This window comes from Triplophysa dalaica, chromosome 15 (genome assembly GCF_015846415.1).
Source record: "Triplophysa dalaica isolate WHDGS20190420 chromosome 15, ASM1584641v1, whole genome shotgun sequence".
In the NCBI taxonomy this organism is placed as follows: domain Eukaryota; kingdom Metazoa; phylum Chordata; class Actinopteri; order Cypriniformes; family Nemacheilidae; genus Triplophysa; species Triplophysa dalaica.
Genome location: NC_079556.1, coordinates 17,880,833 through 17,905,134, shown reverse-complemented (window position 1 = coordinate 17,905,134; position 24,302 = coordinate 17,880,833). Strand labels below are relative to the sequence as shown.

Below are 24,302 nucleotides of genomic sequence, written 5' to 3'. Positions count from 1 at the left end.
CATCCTATTGTTAGCCGGTGATCAAGACCCGTTACTTGTGGCCATTTCACATTAGTGTGTGACCTCTTGGAGTAAAGTTTTTGTTGACTCTATACCCATCTCCGGTCGTAACTTCCCATGCATGTTTGATAGTTTCAGGGATTGTTGAATGAGTTGAGTAGTTATGTTCTGGTTGTTCAACAGGTTGGTTGGTAACAAAACAACAGCGGTTTCCATTTACTTTATTGTATTGACTGAAAACGAATACAAGTCAACAGGTACCATCATTGTGCGGTTACCAACATTCCTCAAAATATCTTCTTATGTGTTCTGCAGATGAAAGTAAGTCATACAGGTTTGAAATGACAAGAGGCTGAGTGAATGATGACACAATTTTTATTTTGGGGTAACTATGGAGGTCTTTTTCATTAATTTGATCAAATGTGTTTTATTGGGATTGCTGCTGAATAAGTTATGATCTATCGAGTGTATACAGGGATTTAGCACTGTGTGAGTGTGTGTTTTTGAAGGGGTGAGTAAACAGCTGTAGACACAAGCTCTTGACTCTTTACGTTCTCCTGCAGGTTGTGTTTGTTATCATAATCACATGGAGTAATCATGTAATTCAGCGCAGGAGAAGAGAGTGACACAAAGGACTTTGGCCCTCTGCGGAAAACTGTTTACATTCACTCACTCACTCACTCACTCACTCACTCACTCACACAAACACACACACACACGGGTCGCTGGATCATTTCATCACTTCCAGTCTCTGATGGCTGTGGATGGATGATAAAAGAGAGGGACCCTGTCTTTCATCTGAGTGTGTGTGTGGAGGGGGTGGACTGTGAGAAAAACAAGGCAGAGGGAGAGAAAACATTAGAGAAAGAGAGTGAGGGAATGAGTGTCTGAGCAGAGCGCTGGCACATGACATGATGGGTTCTGAATGCTGCACTTCTGTGAACTCTGGAACAGCCTCAAAACCCATAAAAACAACTCTAATCCGATCCCACATTCTATTCTATTTTATTCTGATCTATTCCATTGTTTTGTACTTTGATTCTGCATTCTGTTCAATTAAATTTAATTTGATTGTACTCTGATGCCACTTCTATTCTTGATTCTGTTTTGTTCTGTTCTGCTCGGATCTGTTCTATTGTCCTCTGATCTCTAAACTCAACTCTACTCTTCAAAGGACTCTATTGAACTACACTCTGTTGTCTTTTATACTTAACTTTACTCTACGCCCTACTTCTATACTGTTTTCTCTCCACTGCTCTACAGATCTGAGTGTTAAGCTCTGATACGTGAGGGAATTACTGAGCAGCCTGTGAGAAAGAAACAGACAGACAGAGACAGAAGGAGATAGAGATGAAGAGAAAGTGAGAGAGATGTATCAGGGAAAACGAAGCGTGTGGACAGATCGCGTTGTGTATTTATTGCTGTTTCCTTGACAACTCCAAGCTGTGTTTTTACTTAGCACATGTTAAGAGGCGTGTGTGTGTGAAAGTACGCGGGTGGAGTGTTGAGTGTCTGTGTGTTTAGGGAAGGGTTAAGCTCTGTTGACCTGTACAGCTGAAACAGGAACAGTACAGCTGTTTTTAGGAAGCGCCAAACAGCGTACTTGTTCGTGTGTGTGTGTGTGTGTGTGTGTGTGTGTGCGTGCGTGCGTTTGTCTTATGTATGACAGAGATAGACTAAAGTGAGGGAGGGAGGTCTACTGAAGGGAAAAGCAGGCAGAGTGGTTTCCATTAGGTTGTATGGAACACTTTCCCTTTTGAGGATGTGGTGAGAAAGACACTCGACTGTGAGTCAGCCACCCTCAATCTGGAGACACACACATGCACACGCAAACACAGTCTTTACTATGTGTGTCTGCTTTCCATCTAACACATTCCCCACACACACATTTACTAAGAGTCCATATTCACTCTTTTTTCTTTCATCGTTGGCTTCTTTTGTCTTCTTTTTTCCACAATCTGTGTTTTGTTTTCTTTTTCTCTTTCACTGTCTGGCTTAAATAAAGCTTGCTGTCAAATTGATTTTGACAGACGTTTGTAATAGACATAATAGAGGAAGCATTTAATAATAAAGCAAATGCAATGTCAGCCATCATCATATGTATTGCAGTGTTTACTTTTCTAACATGCCATTATAGAAATAGTTCCCCCTAAAAAAACTTATTTTATAAACTGGATCAACCAGATCATTGAAAGTAATTGTTTCAAAATCAGTTTTAAAAATTGTTTTTTTTTAAATAAATACATTTATTGGTTGGTTGGTTTGGCATTTTTGAAGGAACAATTCACCCAAAAATGAAATTCTGAAATTTACTCACCTGCGAGTTGTTCCAAATCTGTATACATTCCCTTGTTCTGATGAAGACATTGAAGAGATATTTGAAAGAATGCTTGTAACCAAACAGTTATTGGTCACCATTGACTACCATTTTAGGAAAAAGGCTCTATCCTTTAATTTGTATCTGATATTTTGAAGAATGTAGAAAGCAAACAGTTCTTGGGCACTTTTGACAACCATTGTCATTTTCCTAATATGGTAGTAGTTCATTTGTCTACATATTTAATGCAATTGTTTACCAAACCAGTATGCATGTTTTAGGCCTTTACATGAAATTGTTTTGCCAAAAATTAGATTTGCTTTGTAGATGTATTGGTGCATTTCGTCAGTATACTATAGATATACTACAGGTTTTCTTGCTTAAGTGAAAGACGCAAGTCTCTCTCTCTCTCTCTCTCTCTCTCTCTCTCTCTCTCTCTCTCTGATCCAGTGCTCTCAGTTCTTCTGTTACTGAAGGACAGGTCTTCAGACTACTGCATTGATTTTTGTGAGCATTCTTTCTATTTCTTTCTCTCTGTCTGTCTCTGTCTATATCTTTCTCTTTTATTCTCTCTCTCCTCTATTTGTCATTATCTCATCCACTTCATCACCCTCCCTCTACACCTCTCTCTCTCTTCCTCTCAATCAAACCTCTCTCCTTGAAAACGGACGCACACACATCTCTCTATCTCTCCCTCCCTCTCCCCCCCCCCCTCTCTCTCTCTCTCTCTCTCTCTCTCCACCCCTCTCTCTCTCTCTCTCTCTCTCTATTTCTGTCCCTCTGCTCTAAAATTTAAATTCAATGAAGCACTTTTCAACATCATCTATTTCTAACCGTCTATATCACTCCCCTCTTTTTCTCTTTCTCTTTCATTTACTCTGGATGAGCGCGTGCTTCGGTGTGTGCGCAGTTGTTGGTTTGTGTACTCGCCGTAGGAGAGAGCGTTAGATTGTTTTTTCTCTCTCCTGCTTTCTCCAGCTCTGATTTTCTTCTCTGTACTCAAACAGACACGAGCAGCTACGAACACACTCGCTCATCCATTTCAATAATCTGTCTGTGTGTTTGTCTGTCTCTCCATCTCTCTCTCTCCTCCTGATGCAATAGTTGGATCAGTCCGATGTCTCTCTTGCACATGTTGCCGTGGTGATGCTTTGGCTGTGTGTTAGACTGAGGTCACCTCACTCTTTCATCTATCAGCCCATCCTGTCTGTTTCTCTCACGTAATGCAGACCACCGACATGAGAATTATGTGCACGGCGAAACTAAAATGATACTGTTAACCCTAAACGGGTACAATACAGTGTTAGCCGTTTTCAATGCTGCTTTAACTGGAATTTATATAAAATCACGTTCTCAACTGTCTTTCATTATTTGTTATAAGCTGGAACCAACACACCCTGTAGACAAAGGTTGACTCCTCAGAAATGTCTCAATACTTTGATATCCTGCATAGTTCACCTTTAAGTTTGTTAATGTAGACATGAATGTCATCATGAAGCACCATGTAAGAAAGCAGTATAGAGTTTTAATATGCAATTCAATGCATTGCAGATAATACGAAACAATAACTGTGCATCTAACACAGTGCAAGTGATGGCTGTAGTCAGTATTTAGCAGGAAAGAATGTAGTGTGGGACTTTATCTTTTCTTTTGGGATTTGATAATTAAAATGAGCTTTCCTGTAGCTCAGTGGTAAGAGCATTGCGTTAACAACGCAAGGTTGTGGGTTCAATCACAGGGGATTCCAAATACCTATGTAAAATGTAAAGGATAAAGCAATTTAAGTCGCTTTGGATAAAAGCGTCTGCCAAATGCATAAAAATGTAAAAAAAAAAAAAATCTGTGCTATTATATTTACTCAAAAATAGTATTCCCCACCCTCATGAACTTTGCGTACATCAGCAAAATAAGTTATTAGGCTACATTTTTTTATTATAAAGTAAATACTCTGTCATTTTGCTTTTGCATTTTTGATTGAGTTATTCGTGTATAGTAGACAGTCTCATTTTCTAAACATCATGTTTATTTTGTCTTGTGGTGTGTCATGGGTCCTCTGGAGTGTGTATGAGTTGCTGTGTGTCTGTGTTTGGTCATCTGAGCCGTGTGTTCTGTCAGGGTTAGAGCTTGTTTGTTTGTAGATATGTGGGTGTGCTTGGGAGTTTAATGAGAGTGTATGAGAACCCATTGTTGGTTGTGGGTACCATTTGTATGAGAGTGGCTGTGTGTGCTTGTTTGTTTGTCTGTGATTGACTAATTTGAGATTGTTTGGAGAACTCTAAAAGACAGAAATCCATTCCACCAATCAAAGCAAGCTGCGGTGTAACACACAATTAACGCTAATTAACCTTACCATCATCATTAGCTGAATCTGCCCTTCATCCTGTCCAAGACCTCATTTCAATCACACCTCTCTCACCCGGTTTTATTATCTTCACTCTCATTCCTCTTACCAGCCCCCCCCCCTCCCAAAAGGCCGGTGAAGCTGAGCTTTATGTGTGTGTGTGTGTGTGTGTGTGTGTTTGTCATAGAGAGAAATAGAGTGTGAGGTGATAGAGGCTCGAAAAACAGCAGGGGAGAGAGAGAGACTGTATGTTTGTGTGAGCAAGACAAGAAAGACAGTCTGAGCCTGAGAGAGAGAGAGAGAGAGAGAGAGAGATCAAAACCTGCCTGCGGGTAAATGAATAAATCATGTCTTCCCTTCGTCTTAAGAACTGAAGCACGGATGAGTAATACACACACACTCTCTCCCGCCCGCTCTCCTTCTCTCTCGTTCCCTCTCTCATGCAGTCTGCTCGCACACACACACACACATACACACACTGCCTTATGTTTGCTATGCAAGGGCAGATAGTAATCAGAGATGGGTGCTCTCTCTCTCACACACACACTGATATTATTAGAACCTTTTAACACACATACACGTGCACATGGATCACACCTACAAAGCTGGACGGACAGCAGTGGTTCTTACTGCCATACTTCTGTAAGCTCATTTTAAAAATGTAATGCATTGTTTTTAATTACTTCTTTCGGTCACATCACTTAAAATATTATACAATGATGTTATAAAAACTTAATTGAATACATTAAGTTACCTTTGTCTTCGAAAGTTGAAGTGAATGTGTAATTATAAAGGTAGCTAGCTGAAATGCATGTTTCTTTTTGCAGGAATATGAATTGCATTCTGATACTCAGTGATCAAGTACTTGCATGGAATTTATTTTCAGCCTAAAGCTGGAAAGCTGTGGATGTTGAGTGACTGGCCTATGTTTTGGTTGTTTGTTTGTTTTTTTGCCAAAAAAATGATGGTGGTTGGGCAATGTTTTAGAAGTGTGTGTGTGTGCATGCGAGTGTCTGTTTGCGTGCGACTGTGTGTGGGAGAGGTGCTGATAGTACAGACTCAGGGGTCAGCTGTATATGACTCACACAGGACTCAGGCTGTGGAGTAGCCAGATGAAGACTGATGAAGAGAGGGAGAGAGAGATGATAGCTCTGATTGGAAGTGACTGCCATTTCAACCACAAAAAAGATCCATGCAAGTCTTTTCCTTTTTCCACCCTTTTCAATTTGAAGGCTCTATTTGCAAAATAAACTAGTTTTTCCGATTTAAGAATAATTATCATATTAAATGATAAATGATCATTACTAATTATTTATATTTACTCTATGTGTGTAGTTAAAATACGAATGATATATATTTATATACTGATAATAACAATTATTTTCTTTTTTGCGGTACTCAGTCACATAAATTGAAAGGGTGATAGTGTTAAAGACTTGCTTACCCTTTTAAAGCAATAGATAAGGATTAACCCCAGAGAAAAACATTTTAAAACGTTAATGCCTAAGAAAGAAAGAGAGAGAGAGAGAGAGAGAGAGTGCATGGGTATTGTGTTTACAGGTGTATAAGGACTTCTTTGTGTGTTAGATAAAAGAGAAAATGAGAGAGCGAGAGATGTGTGATGTCATGTTTTTTTTAAAATGATATTTAATTGTTATGTGATGGTCATTTGATGTGTGTGCATGTAATATGCAGAGGTTTTGGGAGTTCAGCTAGAGTTCGGCTTAAATATCCTTCTCACACTATTGTTACATCATTTCCAGTCCTGTGTATGTATATGTGTGTGTGTGCGTGTGAGTTTGTGTGCAGTGAAGTGTGTCTTTGTGTGGATAGATGAGTAATGCTATGTGTAATAGTGCGTCAATGAGTACGCAGCCTCCCAGATTTCCCTCCCCCTTCTGTAGCTGTCTGATCTACAACTGTTGCTTTTCATCATTTTCATCTTTTCTTGATGTGTTTTTTTCCGGAGGATTCTGACAGATCATAGCAGACATAGTCTTTAGATTCTGCTTCACTGAAAGAAAACGTAAAGAAACAACACAAGTTCCCACAATCTTGACTCTTTATTCATGCTGTGTGTTGTTGTGCTGTTAAAGGATGAAGTGGACAGTGGAAATCCAGCTGTGAGAGATGATCCATCTGTGCAGGAACAGATCCAGGCTTGGCTCAAACAGAACCATTTCCAGAACATTCTTCAGAAAGGTATCCAGTGGAAAGATTTGAGTAAAGATATTGTGATTCCGTGTCTGTTCTGTGTTAGTGCTAAATGATAAGGAGGTTTATGCTGTATGTTTGGATAACTCGGATCAACTCAGAGTCGACTGTTTGAAGCCATATTGACATCTTTGCTCAGCGTGTTTTACCTGCTAGAGTACACAGAGGATTTTGCATATTTTGAATCTCGGTTAGCGCTAAATCTATAAGGCAGGATAGACAGTTCTTTTCACTAGTAGTCGGCAAGCAACATTTTAATATAGAATTGATCATACAGATGTGCTGTCACAGGTACTCTAATAACAGCTTTGTAGCCAATCAGAATAATTTTATTAATAAATATGAATGAATTGACTAGATTAGGTTACACCAAGTCTTTAAGAGAGTCTTTAACAATCCGTATCAACTGCATGTTTATGGTTTTAAGTGTGGCATGAGAATTGTGGTTCTTTGTTGTGCGACAGGTGCTTGTTCTCTAAAGAGTTTGAGAGTGAAGGTGTTCCGACAGGACTTTAAAACCCAGTGGCTGTCTGGAGTTATCACACACCATGACCAAAACATCAGAACCATGTCTGTCATGACCGACCAGGTAAGACCACACACACATATGCATGTAATGAAAATGGCGTACTTTCGTCAATTTTTCTTTTTAATAATGCAACTAAATTGGTGTTAGCGGTATGGTTCAGTTTGCTTCTACAAACTCCACACGCCCATCCATGTATTAATTCCTGGACAGAGCAGGGAGAGCATTAAGTTAAAAAAAAACTAGGGTTACAGAACACATTCCAAAATTATACAAATAAACAAATAACTAAATAACAACTAGGTCTTTAACAAAATCAATCACAAGACAAATCAACTTAATCCACAGATAATGGATAAATAGATAAAGTGGAGTTGGGGATGGAGGGGGGAGTTAAATTCAGCGTGCCACTGAGCAATAGATTGGTGGCAGAATGAACAGGAATTTAAATGAATCGCTATAATGTGTGTCGGAATTGGATTAGTGCGCGGTAGAAACAGCTGACTGTCAGCTGTTGCGAGCTTGACTGACGTGACCAGACTGAACTACGCGATGCTTGATTTCATTGCCTTGGTATAATATAAAATCTATTTTTTGCTCTCAAAGGTTGGAGAAATTGTGAATGTAGATCCGTTGCTGGTTCAGATGACACTATTAGATGATGTCGCTCACTCCTCGCTGATGGGGGAAAACTCAAAATGGAAATCTCAGATCACCAGGAACAATAGGATATTTCTTGTGAGTTAAACCATCACTTTGTTTGTGTGTATAAACACAAAGCTGTATGATACATTTTAAATAAAAATAAAATTGCGTGTACATTTTATTAAAGTACATTTTTATAGTTATGTCATATTTTGTGTTATAGGGTTAGAATGTTATTTAGTGTTACAGTCCCCATTAAGACACCAGATAAATATATTTGTGTGATGCCATTATGAGAGCAAAGATTCAAAATGTGTTTTGATCTTTATCTTTTCAATTTCCTTTCAGGGGACAGGAAACAGATCAAGCAACACTACAGCAACAGACGACGTAAAAACGCACTCACAGAAATGCATGACAACATTTGCTGTGTATTAATACTGTACATTCTCTGGTGTAAAAACACATTCATTCTTTCCTTGCTGCTGAAGGTGTGCAGCTCCAGGCAAGTACAGCAGCAGTCTGAGCTTTGCATACAGAACTGCAGCATGAAGGAAGAGAAAGAAGTTATGCGGGAAGATAAGAAAAGTGATGAAGGGAGAGAAGGTGAGCTGCTGCTGTGGATAATGATTATGACAATATTAATAGCTCCCTCTATTCAATTAAATTAGCCTTATCGAGATTTATGAAGTTCGCTTGTTACAAAGTGCTCATTCTTAAAAACTATATAACATTTACATTTAGGCATTTGGCAGACGCTTTTATCCAAAGCGACATTGCTTTATCCTATATATTTTACTTAGGTATTTGCAATCCCCTGGGATCGAACCCACAACCTTAACGCAATGCTCTTACCACTGAGCTACAGGAAAGCGATATAACATAATCTCTTATGTTAGAAAATCAATTAAGATTCATTTATATATGTTTTTTTGGCATTCCTAGATTTGTCCAAATCCAGAAACAGTCATTGTGAGAGGAAAAGGAGGAAAGAAGAGGAGGAGAAAGATGAAAAGGAGAGGAACAGATGCGGGATGAAGAGGTTGAAAGCAGGCAGCGTGTCCGACCTGTCTGAGAACGGCGATTCTGAAAATTCCAGCTGCAGAGTTCAAGATTCATCCTCGGATTCAGGATCAAAGAGACAGCTGAAACAGCATTACACTTCAAAGAGGCCATTGGACTGTGAAATTCACCCCTCCCACAAAGGCGGGGAACCTTCTCCCAGCCAAATAGGTGAGAATGAGGGTCAGAAATTGGGAAAAGCTTCTCAGTCCCATTCACCTGGTGTATCCAGCAATGGTGCATTCAGAAGCACAGAGGCACCAGAATATACGACTGCAACCAGTAGTGGAAAAGCAGTGGTGAAAAGTGTTGGAACAACGGCAGAAATAGAGGACAGAATAGAGGGAGCATCTCGGGAGGACTCGGAGGCTGTGTCTGCACTGCTGGCATCTCAAGAGACTGAGCAGCTGGTCTCCATGGAGACCACATGTGTGCTCCTCCACACATCACCTGTGGAGTGTGAAGGAGCAGAAGGGGAGCAGGAAATGTCAACTTGTGAGCCGGAAGCCAGAGGCTCAGAGTTCACCCACACGGAGGCAAAGGGGTCAGATTTTAGCCAATCAGAGGTCAGGAGATCAGACTTAACCCATTCAGAGCCCATCAAAGCAAGCAGTGACTCTACAGTCTCGGTGGTAGAGGGACCTAGAGGAGCACTGCCTTACTCGCAAATCATACCTAACAAAACTGATCATGTGGATTCTAAACCCACTCGCCCACCAGCTGCTATACACACAGAATATGGACCCACAGTGTCATCAGGAACGACCCAAAAGCTCAGTGCACACACCAGTCCTTGCTCCTCTCCAGAGGTAATATCCAAATCTCAAACTATAAACTTGACCTCTAGACAAAAACAAACTGCAACATTAGACATAGGCCAATTGAAGGAGGGCTCTCATAGAGCAAAATCCGCCATAGACAGAACTCCCACAAGCCTTAAAATGGCACCCAGTCCCAAAGTGACCTGCTCCATAGCTCCCATTCTGACACAGATCCCTTCTCCCACTCCAACCCGATCCAGAACACCACCCAATTCTCCCTCCCGTACACCCAATCACACTTCCACCCCTGACAAGTCAAGCAAAAGCCCACTTATTGTAGACAGGAAGGAGCCCTTCACTGTCTACAGAGACCCTGCACTAGTAAGAGCAGAGCTGGAAACCCACCCCACATACATCCAGCCCCCTAACACACCCCAAAACACCAAACACCACATTAAGGTCCCATCTCCCTCCTCCAGCTCTCCGAGTCTTACTCCTTCTTCCTCCCACAGCAAACTCCTAAGTCCCTCCCCTCACCCGGCACACCTCTCCCTCACTCCTCTCCACTCCCAACCTCCTCTGTGCTCCTTAAGCACGCCCCATTCCACCATCCCTCACCCACACCTTCTCCCCTCCCTCTTGCCTGCACTCCCATCGTCTGCCGCACTCTTAGCAGGCCACCCTCGTATTGGAGCCATGGGGCTTGCGCACCATCATTTGGCCCTTCCGGGCAACTCGTCTCTCCTGGGTCAGACCTCCAGCACAGCTCCTCTGGCATCGCTTGGCCTATATCCCCTCCTGTGGCCTCCATTCCCCAACGGAGCCCACTGTTACGGTGGCCTGGGCTTGCCAGCCTCTAAATGGGCACACCATGACAGCGCTGGCATCTCTGACACCAGCGTGAGAAGGGTGAGTTTCCTTACTTTATACTTCTGTCCTGCACATATTAAGGCAGAGTCATGCAGGAAGACTCAATAATGAATCCCAGATCCTGGATTCAGTCAAGATATTAAACCTAAGCAACACAGACAGATGGATGAATGTAAACAAGTTATTTTGTGGGTTTTAAATTCAGCGTAAAATCAAAATTGACTTGTTAAATACAGATTTCTGGTCTTGTTGTGCATGATTTATCAGTGCACATTATTTTAAAGACACAAATGTTCATTGTAAGCTTTACGTAACATGTAATGTCTTGCTTCGACAACTTTCGACTGGTATGTAGCAGCCAGTTCTTCAATAGATTCCTAATGGATAAAATTAACAAAGTGTTTTTGTTTCCCAATTCTTAAATGTTGTGTTTTATGCTTCAGATTCAAAATTGTTTTTTTCATACTTACTTAAATTTTTATTAACAACACATTTGTTATAGGGGTTTATTACTCCTGGTGTTGTGTAGACAGATAATCATATTTGCGTAGTTGTTATGGTGTACCTGAGATCCTATTTAAACCTCAGATTGTCAGGGAGATGTCAAGGCCGGGAATGGAGTGCATCCCCTGAGGTTTGTATACTGGAAGAGAGCTCACCTCCAACTAATTCTGCTATGATCATAGTGGATATCATCCTCATAAGCTTGTAAGGAAGTTATATATGAGACTGACGGTTGTGTAAAATGGTCTGGTTTAGTTTGTAAGCCCAGATACAGAGTCTTGGTATAGTGTTATGAATGTAGATTGCAGGGATTTGTGAATTGTGACTGGATTCTTCAATAGAAAGGAATTGAAGACTAAGGAACGAGAAAATGATGAAAGTTAGGGATGAGATGAAAGATGAACTGAATGAAAGGCATCCAGGCAACAGAACCCCTCCGTCACTCGTGTTTTATTCATGTAGTATCAGGAGACGTTTCATTTGTAACTCACTGTTCATCTTTACATGTGTCATGGATATCAACAAGATTGTTTCTGTGTGTGTTTGTTCTCCTGTATTTTTATATGTCCTATGAGCTATGATTTTCTTGATAGATTGAGTTTTTTTTCCACTTCTGAAGTGTTTGTGTTTCATTGTCTGGTAACAGAACACACATAGTCCTTGGCTTCCTCAGCCCGCACCAGTGACTACTGCAGACAGTCAAGGGTTACAGACCCCAATGCCGCTGCGACCCTCCAGCGCTGACCCTCAGAGAGTCTCCAGGAACGCTCAACCTTGCACTCCCTCTTCTATAACCACAGAGTAAGTTTACAGCTCACTGTTGCACTCTTTACAACTTTTTAGTTGTACTTTTATGAAAGTTCACTCAAAAATGAAAATCGTCATAAATCTAGCCTACCCACATTTGCAGAATCTCTTTGCTTAAAATTGCTTAATTGCTTAAAATCATCCCTTCTGGCATAGCTCTTAAATATCATTGTTCTTGTGTTCCATGGAAAGAAATATAATACAGGTTGTAGTAGAGTAGGCGGGGCGAGACCGTGGTTCGAGTCCGGTGAGTAATTGTGAATTAGCGCCAGCTGTGCGCACACCGGGCTCGAATCACGTAGGAGATGGGAGCATAAAAGGAACGAGCGACCGGACCGTCGAAGAGAGAGGACCGGGCCCGAACTTATGTTATGTTTGTATTTATATTATGTTTTGTTCGCCGGCGGTCGTCCGTGAGGGGCCGCCGGCTGTTATATTACTTTATTAAATGTTTAAATGTTTGCCGGTTCCCGCCTCCTTCCTTCCGCCAATGTAACAAATCTCAATAAAATGGAAGGAAGGAGGCGGGAACCGGCAAACATTTAAACATTTAATAAAGTAATATAACAGCCGGCGGCCCCTCACGGACGACCGCCGGCGAACAAAACATAATATAAATACAAACATAACATAAGTTCGGGCCCGGTCCTCTCTCTTCGACGGTCCGGTCGCTCGTTCCTTTTATGCTCCCATCTCCTACGTGATTCGAGCCCGGTGTGCGCACAGCTGGCGCTAATTCACAATTACTCACCGGACTCGAACCACGGTCTCGCCCCGCCTACTCTACTACACAGGTTTAAAACCCATGAATGTTAGTACAGTAAATGAGACAGAACATTTATTTTATACTAAATTAACCCTTAAAAGGGATATTGATCTCCAATAAGTTCTTCTATATTCACACTTGCTTTGCTTGTTTCTAGAGAGTTAGAGAGAAGGACCACCAATGAAAGCCCAAGCTCCACACACACTCGCCTCAAGTTCGAGGAGGATCGGGACCGCGCAACAGTGGGAAGAAATGGTGTGTCTTACTGCCCGGTCGCCCTTGAGTCGCCCCCCAATCGAACCAAACAGCCCCTTATTGTTTACGATCTTACAGGTGAGAAACCCAATCGCTACCAAGAAGAGAACCGGCGTGTTCTTCAGGAGAGCATTGATGTAGCACCATTCACCGCTAAACTGGGATCAGACAGGGAACAACGATACTCTAGAAGCCCCACATCTGCCTTTGCTTCCAAAGAGAAGGAGAAAGAGTTGGAGAGGGAGAGAGAAAGAGAGCAAGATGTGCATGCCTTCAGACACACTCTACCTCCCAGGCCACAGTCTGCTCATCCCACGCCAACCCTCACTCAAAACAGCTACTACACCTCTCTGTCCAACAGCGTGGAGAACAAACCACCACAGCGACGAGTACCAACTAGTAAAGAGCTCTACGAGAGACTTAGTGCCAACAATACCGTAGCCTCTGTCATGACTCCAACCAGTTCAACGAGCTCAATTAGAGTCAAACCTCCTCCTCTTGTAAATCGCCACCATGAGAAAGAAGAAGGTCTCCTGGGAAAGATCACAGAGCAACTTGCTCAAAAGGCCTCCTCCATGGTATCCATGGAAGTATCGGCTATGGAAAGAAGAGGGCCAGGCTCATCTATCATTTCTATCTCCTCTTCCAACTGCAGCGTGCCTTTACTCCACCGAGCCCCCATTTTCCACCCTCCGGCACCACCGGTCGTAGCTCCTAAAGACTCTGGACACAGCAGATTGTCTCCACCTACCCTCACGCCGATTCAGCCAATGAGTTTGTCTGGTAAAGGTCAGAAGCAACAGAGGCCGCCCACTTTGCTGCCTGAATTCAGACAGGGTGGGGTAGACGGGAAGAGGCCCAGGCCTGAAAAAATGACATCTCCAGCTTACGATGCACAAAGGGGTGGAGTTTTGCACAGTCGAGAGAAAGGGCACACAAATGGCAGTGTGGTCAGACCACATTCAGCGACGGCATCAGTCATCGTAAGATCAACAAGCCACATGCACACAGCAATAAATTACACAGTCTCCGACAGCACCATTTCAAAGATGCATTGTGGTCACTTGAAACCATTTGAAAGTCAATCCAACCCACATTTTAAGGATGGATGTGTTCAGCTAAAGAGGGGGGTCTTGTGGACACCTCTGGATACGGTTCATCCTATCAACATGACGCCACCAAAAGTAGATCTCGGCACAGCCATAAACATGGCTACCAAACCTATTCACAACCATGTTGAATCAAATTGCTCAGTGACCCACCCCCCTGCAAACACGGATGCCACACACTCCAGAATGGATCTTGTTGTAGAACACTGTAAGAGAAAAGACAGTGTGGTTTTTCAACACAAGATCGAGGACTCTCCGTCTTCCTTTTGCCTGTCTAGAGACTTTCCTCACCTGAAGAAACACAGAGCTGCCGTCGAATCAAGACTCAACACACATATGATTCAGCCTCAACACACTACACATTCCTCAAACCCTATCAATCACGTCTCACACCTTTTGAACAGTGGGTCTTACACTACACTCCCTACACACCCTGTGTGTTCTGCACATGTTTTGGAAAAAGAGACTTTATTAAACATCATTCCTTCTAAATGTCCCAGACTAGCATCAGGGACTTCGAGTCCCATTCCTCCAAACAAACAAAGCTCAGTCGCTAATGAAACGCTGCCCTCCTCAACCCTAACCAACCAATCGGCTCAATCCAGTCATAGCAATTACCATAAACTGAAAAAAGCCTGGCTAACCCGCCATTCTGAGCAAGATAGAAACAGCACAACCTCTCAAATCGAAGACGGCACCAAGTTAGTTGTAACTAATGCAACAAAGACATCCATTCCTATCAGACAAGAGATGGATGGACTGGTGGATAACTGGTCCGCTCATGCCGACAAAGATTCTTGCATAGACAGCAAAAAGTCTAAAACGTTGGACAGGAAGTCTAATGATAATTCTACAAGTTCAGACGACCAAAAAACTGTCAAGGTCAATGAGAAAGTGACAGCACCCAAAAATTCATTATCGGAGGATAAACCTGTCCTGGACAGGAATGGCAAGCTGGAGGGCAAGGAGTCCTCCCTTGAGGACGAGTCTAATGAAAAGATAATGAATTCAGAGAAACGAGGGGAGAAACGGCCATTAGAGTCTAGCAACAATAGTGAGAGTGAAGGGGACTCTGGAGATGAGATCGAGAGTGGAGGATCGGCACAGAGGTTTAAACGACAGTCCAAACCCTCTTTGAAAATAAAGCAGAATGACCATCAGAAGAAGAAAGAAGAAAGTAAAACAGAGGAGGAAGATGAAGGGGAGGAGGAGAGTAAAGACGACGGCACTTTGCAAAGTTCAAAGGACAAGAATCAACAGAGACTGTCTAACAGCAGTAAGTGTTTCCACATATTAACAGTGTGTTATGCTGACGTATGTTAAAGGTTTACTCCACCTAAAAATGAAGACCTATATATCTTAGTTCAGATGAACACTGGAAAAATGTTAGCTACTGACATTTCTGGGACATCATTGACTACCATAGTAGAAAAAATATTGTATAATTTTTCTTGTCTGTCTGAACAAACACATCCACTGTGTGTCTTTTTTAGATTGTAATTGAGTTTCACTGTGACATTCAGAAAGGGAAATAAACGCATTGGCAATTCAAGGCATGGATATTCAAACCGAAGCTCTAAATACAGATTTACTTAGGTCAGATGTGTTTTTTTTCAGATGGCATCCCTCGCTCTGTGCTGAAAGACTGGCGGAAGGTCAGGAAGCTCAAGCAAACCGGAGAAGCTTTCTTGCAGGACGACTCATGTGGTGAGATCGGCCCCAACGTACAGAAGTGCAGAGAGTGCCGCGTGAATCGTTCGCGCAAAGCTCAGGAGCCCGCCATCTCTCCAGTCTTCTGTCGATTTTACTACTTTAGGCGGTTAGTCTTTTAGTCTGTTGCCTAGTATTTCACACTGTTCTTGAAGATATGATAACTTACTGTAAGTTTTATGTAAACCATGGCCGGGGATAGGGTGGCAATGCCCCCCCGAGATTTTTCTTTGGGCCCCTCCAAAAATATCCAACTAACAGTTAAAATAATACAAAATTAAACACTTATTATTAAATAAGAAATACTTATTTGTATTATCTATTAAATAATGATCAATCAGTTTTATCACAGAAAAAAAATTGAATGATGCATTCAATGAATTATATATCTGCCCAACCAGAAATTAAAATAGGTATTCAGTAAAATTTTCTCCCTTTTCTGTTTAGTCTGTCATACAGTAAGAATGGCGTCATCCGCGTGGATGGGTTCTCTGTGTCCGAGCAGACAGACGAAGAGGCGGTAACAGTGTGGACGGGCAGCTCAGAGGACGAGGCGGACACAAAGAGAGGAGAGATGGACCTTGAAACATCAAAATACATCCTGAAACTCATTGGAGACAACTTCTGCCAGCTCGTAAAGACTGAGAACACTGCCATCACCTGGGTCAAGAAAGACAGTACGTCTGCGAGTGTGCGTGTGTGTCTGTACGCTCTTGTTCCTTGTGATTTTATCTTTTTCACCTTGCCCCGCTGTCTCCTGTCTATCCAGCTCAGGTCATGTGGAAGCGAGCAGTGAGAGGAGTGAGGGAGATGTGTGATGCATGCGAAGCCACTCTCTTCAACATGCACTGGGCGTGTCACAAGTGTGGCTTTGTGGTGTGCATGGACTGTTACAAAGCCCGCGAGAAGAAAAAAGCCAAAGGTGAGCCACACCCTGCAAATCGTCTACTACCTTACGAAAAACATCAGTTTAGACAAGGATGATGGGCTTATTGCGAGATGGTGGTCTAGTGGGTTAAACCACTGAACTGGTAAATCAAAGGTTGCTGGTTCGATCCCAGCAGCCACCACCAGTGTGTCCTTGAGCAAGACACTTTACTCCATGTTGCTCCAGGGGGATTGTCCCAGAAATAAGTGCACTGTAAGTCGCTTTGGATAAAAGCGTCTGCCAAATGACTAAATTAAAAATTAAATTAATTAAAATTAAATTATTGGTGGTTATTGCCCTTTTTGGTGCATATTGACTTAGTATTTCATTTGGTTCTCTCAGATAAGGAGCTGTATGTTTGGGTCCGTTGCGTGAAAAATCAGCCTCACGACCTGAAGAACCTAATGCCTACTCAGATTGTCCCAGAAACTGGTAAGCTTTGCTTGTGGGTATTTTTGTGTATTCCTGTATGCAAATCTAAATATCACATCCTGTTCTCTTTGACCCTTGACTTTGAAGCTGATAAAATGAAAATGAGCACCTTGTCATCTTTCTGTCAGTGTTGGCAGACATGCAGAGCTCTATTCACTCGATGAGGGAAACGTATGGAATCCTGTCCCACTTGCCCTGCACTGACAACAAAACCCTCAACCCCAGCATGGCCAGTTCCAATGGACTTCCAGCAGTAAGACACTTGACTTCCCCTTTCACAACTTTGTGCAGCCACACTTCCTCTAGATGCATATGTGAATATTTGTATTATTTCTTATATGTTCATTTTCATAAAACATCATATGAAAGAAGTTTTGGTGTTAAGCTTTCAGACAAAGATCAGAGTGACTTGAAGAGTCGTCAGATCCTAGATCAGCAGAAAAACGCACAACACACAGTGCTGAGAGCACACCAGGAGAGAAGAGGTGAGATGGATTAACAAGCACACACATGCAGTTCAGGCATCACAACATACAACATGTGACTGGTTTCATTGGTTACTTGTCTCTTCATCCTGCTGGATGCCTCTGCCTACTATAAAATCAACTTACTCCAAAATCCTGATCCCTATAGCTGAGTAGTGAACATCACACACTTTCTAAATGTCTGCAGTTATGACAGTATGCAGCAGGAGTCTGCTGTCAGTTACAACAGGAAGATTACACTGAAATATTTGTCACGTCTGGTTTAACCACAGTTCTGAACAATACTGTCACAAACCTCTCCTGAGAGCAGGGCTTTTGATTTCATATCTTGTGCTTCTCTTATTTATCTTTATGTAAAAATCCCCTAGAGAAGGCAGAGTGTGACGGTGTGGAACCTCTTAACAGGAAGTTCACCTCCCCTGAACAAGGGTCAACACTACGTGACCTTTTGACCTCCACCGCCGGAAAGCTATGCCTTGGGTCCGCTGGAGGTGCCTTTGCACCAGTTTATGACTCCTCCAAACAGGTTTGATATATTCGTTCTCACACAAATGCTTCTTGCATGAATCTGTTCATAACTAAACTCTTTGTCTGATCTTTTCATTCATTATTCATTAGGTGGCCCAGAACACTCGCATGCCCAACATCCTTGATGACATAATCGCATCTGTAGTAGAAAATAAGATTCCCCCTACAAAGATGACCAGGTTGGGACTAAATCAGGATTTGCTGCCAGAGGATGAGGCGGGGCAGAGGCCAGAAGGGCCGAAGCTTGATGAAAGCCCATCGGCTGATCCCTACGCCACTGTCTCTCATGATTGGCTAGGAATTCACCGCCTGCTTTGGCTGAAAGATCACCGTCTCCAAAGCAACCATAGACTGTTCAAAGAGAACTGGACACAAGAGCAGGTACGTATTGCTCACGGAAGAGGAGTGCACACTGCACATACAGTAAGAACTAAAACTGGTGTTATCCCTCTTCAGCCAGTGCTGGTATCCGGCTTACACAAGAGTTTGAATGCTAACCTGTGGAAGCCTGAGCACTTCAGCCGTGAGTTCTCTAGTCTTCATAGTGACCTCTACAACTGCAGAGATGGCATCGTTACAAACTCCAGGGTTAAGGAGTTCTGGGATGGTTTTGAGGATGTGTCAAGTGAGTGATGCACTTTAGCATGCCTTGGATGGTCATATATAACTACAAACAGGCGAAATGTCATTTAAATAACATGCTTCCGTATGTGACCCACAGAGAGGCCAAAGTCTGAAAAGGGTGAGCCGGTGGTATATAGACTGAAAGACTGGCCATCTGGGGAGGAGTTTTTGGCCCTTATGCCTGACAGGTACTGCCTCTTTGGAAACATTTGGAACGCACATTGTTTTCCACACCTTAGCGGGATTTGCATAGAGTACCACTTTGTACTACTTACTCTTCCTGAATTTAAATGAAGTCTTACCACTATTTGAATACACCTCTACTCGAGACTGAACCTCAAGCACATAGGTGTTACATTTGCATTACATTTTTGCATTTTTACCCCAAACGACTTATGATGCATTTAGAGTATACATACTAGCAGCTCTCGCATTCTCATATCTCCTTGGAATTTATCATTTGACCTTGTTGTTGCTACCACCATGCTTGACCAGTTGAGCTACAGGTTGTTTTTTCGTCTATTGAAATAGTGGAGTATGTTTATCATGCTCGCTAATAATATTTCAATTTCTAAAATCCATGATAGAGTTGATGAGGTAACAACTGTTTCGGGACATATAAATGAAGCAAATTAGTAAGCTGAAATGATATTAAAGATTTAATGATGCTTTAACCCACCTCAGATATCATGATGTAATGAAGACTTTGCCGGTTCCCGAGTACACAGACCCAGAGGCTCACCTGAACCTGGCCTCACACCTGCCCTCCTTCTTTATTCGACCTGACCTTGGTCCTCGCCTCTGCTGCGCCCACGGTACACTTTCCTACCTGAAAGGTGCTGCTGTGCTCATTGTTATACAGTGGATTTTACATTCCTGTCTTTTTGCAGGTGTCACAGCATGCCTAGAGCAAGACTTTGGGACCAGTAATCTACATGTTGAAATCTCAGATAGCATGAGTATTCTGGTATATGTTGGGGTGGCCAATGGAAACAGTGCTCCATCCAAAGCAGGTACTGTGAGGCAATATCACACCGATGTTCCTTATCTTTAAAAATATCTGTTTTAACAAAGTAAGTTTGCATATGACATTATTTAGAAGTAAAGTGAGCTGGTTTGTTAGAAGGGGCAGATTTGAACTAAGACGAATCAGTACTAAGATGACTTAATTGTCAAATGTTGGACTTCATATGTTGCAAATATAAGCTATAACAGGTTCCATTATTTTAATACGGTGGTAAACCCTTTCTATGTTAGGTGTGTTGAAGCTTTTAGAAGGAGAAGTTCTGGATGAGAGTGTTAAGAAACGACTGAGAGACCCAAATGAGACTCCAGGCGCTCTGTGGCACATCTACGTAAGAAAAGATATACAGAAGATCCAGGAGTTCCTTCAAAAGGTAAAGTAAAACGTACATCCGTGTTTACCTTACACAGGTGAAGTATGGTGTCCCGCAAAGCTCTGTCTTGGGTCTGTTTTTTTTCCTTTTACCTACTCCTTAGGTGATTTATATTTAGCTCCTAATATTTGCTCTAATGCAAATGCCACAACACAGCTTAAAATTTTCCCCAGACCAGATAAAATTAAACTATACTAGACCTTTATTAGAGTCATGTTGCCGCTTTAATAAAATATAAATACAGACATAATGATTTTTGATGTTTTGTATGTGTGTAGGTTGCTGCCGAACAGACTGAAACAGATCAAGAGGTGGACTCTGACTCGGAGTGGGATGGCGATGCAGACCCCCTGCGTGAGGGCGGCTGGTATTTGAGCGCCAGGCTAAGACAGAGGCTGCAGGAGGAGCATGGCGTGGAGAGCCGTACACTCCTCCAGTTCCATGGAGATGCTGTTATCATCCCTGCAGGATCACTGCATCAGGTACATTCACACGTTCAGCTCCATAACAAAAAATCTGTCCAGAGCTCTCTGGAGGTATCGCTGGATTCCTTAACCTGTATCTTGAATTTCAGATAAGCGTGTAATGAAATTCACTCCGGCAAGGGCTCACTATGCTCACTATTTCACGTTGTGTGTTTTTAAGGTGATGAATCTGCACAGCTGCATCCAAGTGAATGTGGACTTTGTTTCCCCTGAACATGCGCACAACTCGTATTACCTAACCCAGGAGCTACGCCCACTTAAAGACCAAGTGAACTACGAGGACAAACTCCAGGTACTTTTATCTGTCAATCTGACCTTGTTATCTACTGTACACTCCTACACACTTCTATGCAGACACAGTATAGGAAAGCAACAAGAAAGCCTTCCATGTATATCCGAGATTGTGTCCTTGTCGGAGTCCTTCTCACGAAAACCATTGAAACATGGCAGGAATGATTTTAATATAAAACAATTCGTAAAAACAAAAAAATGATCATAGTAAAGATAGTTCTGTTTTTTACCTTGCACAAAACAATAACTTTAACATAGGAATGAATAATTATTTTATTGAATTTTCTGCTAAAAATCTCATTACCGTAACGTGTCCAGCTTTGATTTAAATTTAAGAGTTAAAATAAAATCTTAAAATCTAAGAGTTAAATTAAAAATAATAATTTGATGTTCTAATAGATGATCTCAACTGATAAAACTAGACAAAAACACACTGACAGATTATTAATGTATAATAAAAATGAAGAAGTGTCCGTGAGTGATTTGTTTATAATCTGTAACATTTTTTAAGGACTGTTTGCACTTTATTTACATTATGCTTGTTTTTGTCTGAAGAACCACATCTGCCAGTACCTTCAAAATGGTTACTAGGTTAAAAGATCATTTTTATATTTCTTTGAGAATTTTTTTTATATTCATAATGTTGGTTATTGTTACCGTAACAGGTAGTTTTCCACATTTAATAAAATGTTACATTTTCTATGACAATATACTTCATTTATATTTAATTAGATGTGTGAGATTGCTCTTTTTTTTGTTGCAATGAAATTTAGACATTTAGTCATTTAGCAGACGCTTTTATCCAAAGCGACTTACAAGTGGGGTAGATAATGGAAGCAATTGGGACAGCATAAGTACAACAAAAGCATAAGTGCAATCAAAAAGAAGACTGGTCTCATATAGCCTAACACAGTATACAGAATCATTCATTCATACTTTTTTTTTTTTTTTTTTTTAAAGTAGAGAAGAAAAGAGTAGAGAAGAAAAGAGTCAGAACAGATCAGTCAGATGTTGGCGGAAGAGATGTGTTTTCAGGTGTTTCTTAAAGATGGCTACAGAATCTGCAGATCTTGTAGCAGTGGGCAGATCATTCCACATAGGTGGAACAGATCCGGAGAAGGTGCGCGAGAGAGGTTTTTTTACCTTTATGGGATGGCACCACAAGACGCCGTTTGTTTGCAGAGCATAAGGATCTGGCGGGTACATATGTCTGTATTAGGGAGTGAAGATAAAGTGGTGCCAAACCAGTGGTGGTCTTGTAGGCCAGGAGCAGAGTCTTGAATTTGATGCGAGCGACTACGGGAAGCCAATGTAGCTTAATGAGTAGAGGAGTGACGTGTGCTCTCTTTGGTTCATTAAAGATAACTCTTGCCGCAGCATTCTGGATCATCTGTAGAGGTTTGGTTGTGCAAGCTGGAAGTCCACCCAGTAGTGCATTGCAGTAGAAATGTTCAGTTTTAGGCCGTAACGGTGACAAACCGTAGGCTTAAGGCTTTATTTTTAGGGCCTTATTTTGAAATAGAAAAAGCTGTAATAAAAGTTCTAATGAAGTTTAAACATAATATACCTTAAGTTTTAATGCCTAAAAGAGAACATTTTTGATTCCAGTATCTTGTGTTTGACAGTCACCCACCAGCTCCAATCACCCAAAACATTTGCTATCTACTTGGTTTCTGTTTTGTACTCTGTCATACCTGGTAACAACCCCTAACATCAAATATTATTAGTCCAACTGTATATCAATCACAAAACCGGTTCTCATTGGCTATGGTTGCGCTGATGCCATGAGTTGTGGCATTTTTTGTTTTTAGTGCCAAAAAATTATTGAGAGTGAAGTCGGATTCTTCAGTAATAGTTTAATCTTGTGATCCATCTTTATTGTTTAGGTGAAGAACATCTTTTACCACTCTGTGAAAGATGCTGTGACCACACTGAAGAAGCATTTGAAGGAGAAAAAATCAGAGGAGGTGAAAGAGGAGTCTTGACAGTGTCCCTCCTCATTCACATGGAGCATAAAGACAATCCCAAGATACTGAAGGAAGGGACCGTTGCTCTCAGATTTGATATCAACAAAAAGGACCTCTGGTGGTTCTCTACACGGTTCTGTCACTAACGCTATGATGTCACTGTCTTGTCTCTGATTCTGTTGTTTTTGTTTGAACTTCCCTGTTGTGTCTTCCTGCATTGACAGGAAGTGAGGTGGGGATACAGAAATATGAAAGTAATACACTTTGCTCTCGAGGCAAGTGCAAAGAGCTTCAAAGTCCTACACTTCCAAGTGCAATGGTCACTTGCAGCACATTCTGAAAACTATAAAAGAAACATTGAAGAAAAACAGGAGTGTTTTTTCCAAAGGCGATAATGATTCATGACATGTTCTTTATCAGTCATTCTTGCGCTGCAGAGTGTCCGCCACGCTGTCACACTGTGTATTGGACAGTTGAAGAATGCAGCAATTCCAACACAATAATAGCAGCATTCCATCAGGTTAACAGCTGCCAAACTGACAGAGTTCATTATGTTTAAAAGCAACATTAAATTATTTACAGTTTGGCAAGTATTCACTGTGCAGAAGAAGATTATGAAAGAAACTGCAGTTTATGTTTATTTGAAAAAAGATCTTGTGAAAATTTCAGCTGAAATGTACTATGTAAATATCAGAATATACATATCTATATAAATATATTATGATTTTCTATAACATTGAGTGCTTTATTTGCTTTATGTGTTGTTTGCTACTGTATGTACATTGAAGTTAAAGAGATGTTTTACATTGTCCATTAAAAATGGATCAATCAGAATGTTGTTTGTTATAACTTTATTTGCATCCTCTTCATCCTCCATTGAAATAAACAGTTAAAAAAATATTCAGCTTTTTGTTAAAAAACTATATTTAACTCACCCAAAAATACAAATTCTGTCATCATTTACTCACCCTCAGGTTGTTTCAAACCTATATCAATTTCTTTGTTCTGTTAAACACCAAGAAAGATATTTGTAAGAATGTTTACCAATTTAGGAACACAAACAGTTCTGGTGCACATTTTAATTTTTCCTACTATGGAATTCAATGATGTCACAGAATTTAAAATTGCTAACATTCTTCAAATATCTTTCTTATATAATTTATACTGGTATGAAATGACATGAGGGTAAGCAAATGATGACAGAATTTTCATTTTCAAGGGAACCATCACTTGATTAATAATTGATTAAATCCACAATTCAAAATCCTAATGTCAAGT

At 41.3% G+C, this 24,302-nt stretch overlaps 1 protein-coding gene across 3 annotated transcripts in view; it reads left to right on the top strand.

Moving 5' to 3' along the window:
- jmjd1ca (jumonji domain containing 1Ca) overlaps positions 1–24,107 on the top strand; it is a 45,335-nt gene extending 21,228 nt beyond the window's left edge. The window contains exons 4-27 of one of the 3 annotated variants that reach the window (XM_056768391.1): positions 6,755–6,860; positions 7,337–7,461; positions 8,005–8,136; positions 8,392–8,433; positions 8,535–8,649; positions 8,989–10,775; positions 11,887–12,041; positions 12,971–13,068; positions 13,147–15,453; positions 15,795–15,996; positions 16,335–16,564; positions 16,657–16,809; positions 17,158–17,247; positions 17,376–17,732; positions 18,101–18,258; positions 18,351–18,641; positions 18,717–18,885; positions 18,982–19,072; positions 19,569–19,699; positions 19,775–19,897; positions 20,142–20,281; positions 20,560–20,763; positions 20,927–21,058; positions 22,944–24,106. In XM_056768391.1, coding sequence (XP_056624369.1) covers positions 6,755–6,860; positions 7,337–7,461; positions 8,005–8,136; positions 8,392–8,433; positions 8,535–8,649; positions 8,989–10,775; positions 11,887–12,041; positions 12,971–13,068; positions 13,147–15,453; positions 15,795–15,996; positions 16,335–16,564; positions 16,657–16,809; positions 17,158–17,247; positions 17,376–17,732; positions 18,101–18,258; positions 18,351–18,641; positions 18,717–18,885; positions 18,982–19,072; positions 19,569–19,699; positions 19,775–19,897; positions 20,142–20,281; positions 20,560–20,763; positions 20,927–21,058; positions 22,944–23,042 — 7,437 coding nt within the window. In that variant the 3' untranslated portion in view covers positions 23,043–24,106. Of the gene's footprint in view, positions 1–6,754; positions 6,861–7,336; positions 7,462–8,004; positions 8,137–8,391; positions 8,434–8,534; positions 8,650–8,988; positions 10,776–11,886; positions 12,042–12,970; positions 15,454–15,794; positions 15,997–16,334; positions 16,565–16,656; positions 16,810–17,157; positions 17,248–17,375; positions 17,733–18,100; positions 18,259–18,350; positions 18,642–18,716; positions 18,886–18,981; positions 19,073–19,568; positions 19,700–19,774; positions 19,898–20,141; positions 20,282–20,559; positions 20,764–20,926; positions 21,059–22,943 lie in introns of all 3 variants that reach the window. The other 2 variants (XM_056768392.1, XM_056768390.1) reach the window with 2 other exon arrangements.
- Positions 24,108–24,302: the final 195 nt, after the last annotated feature.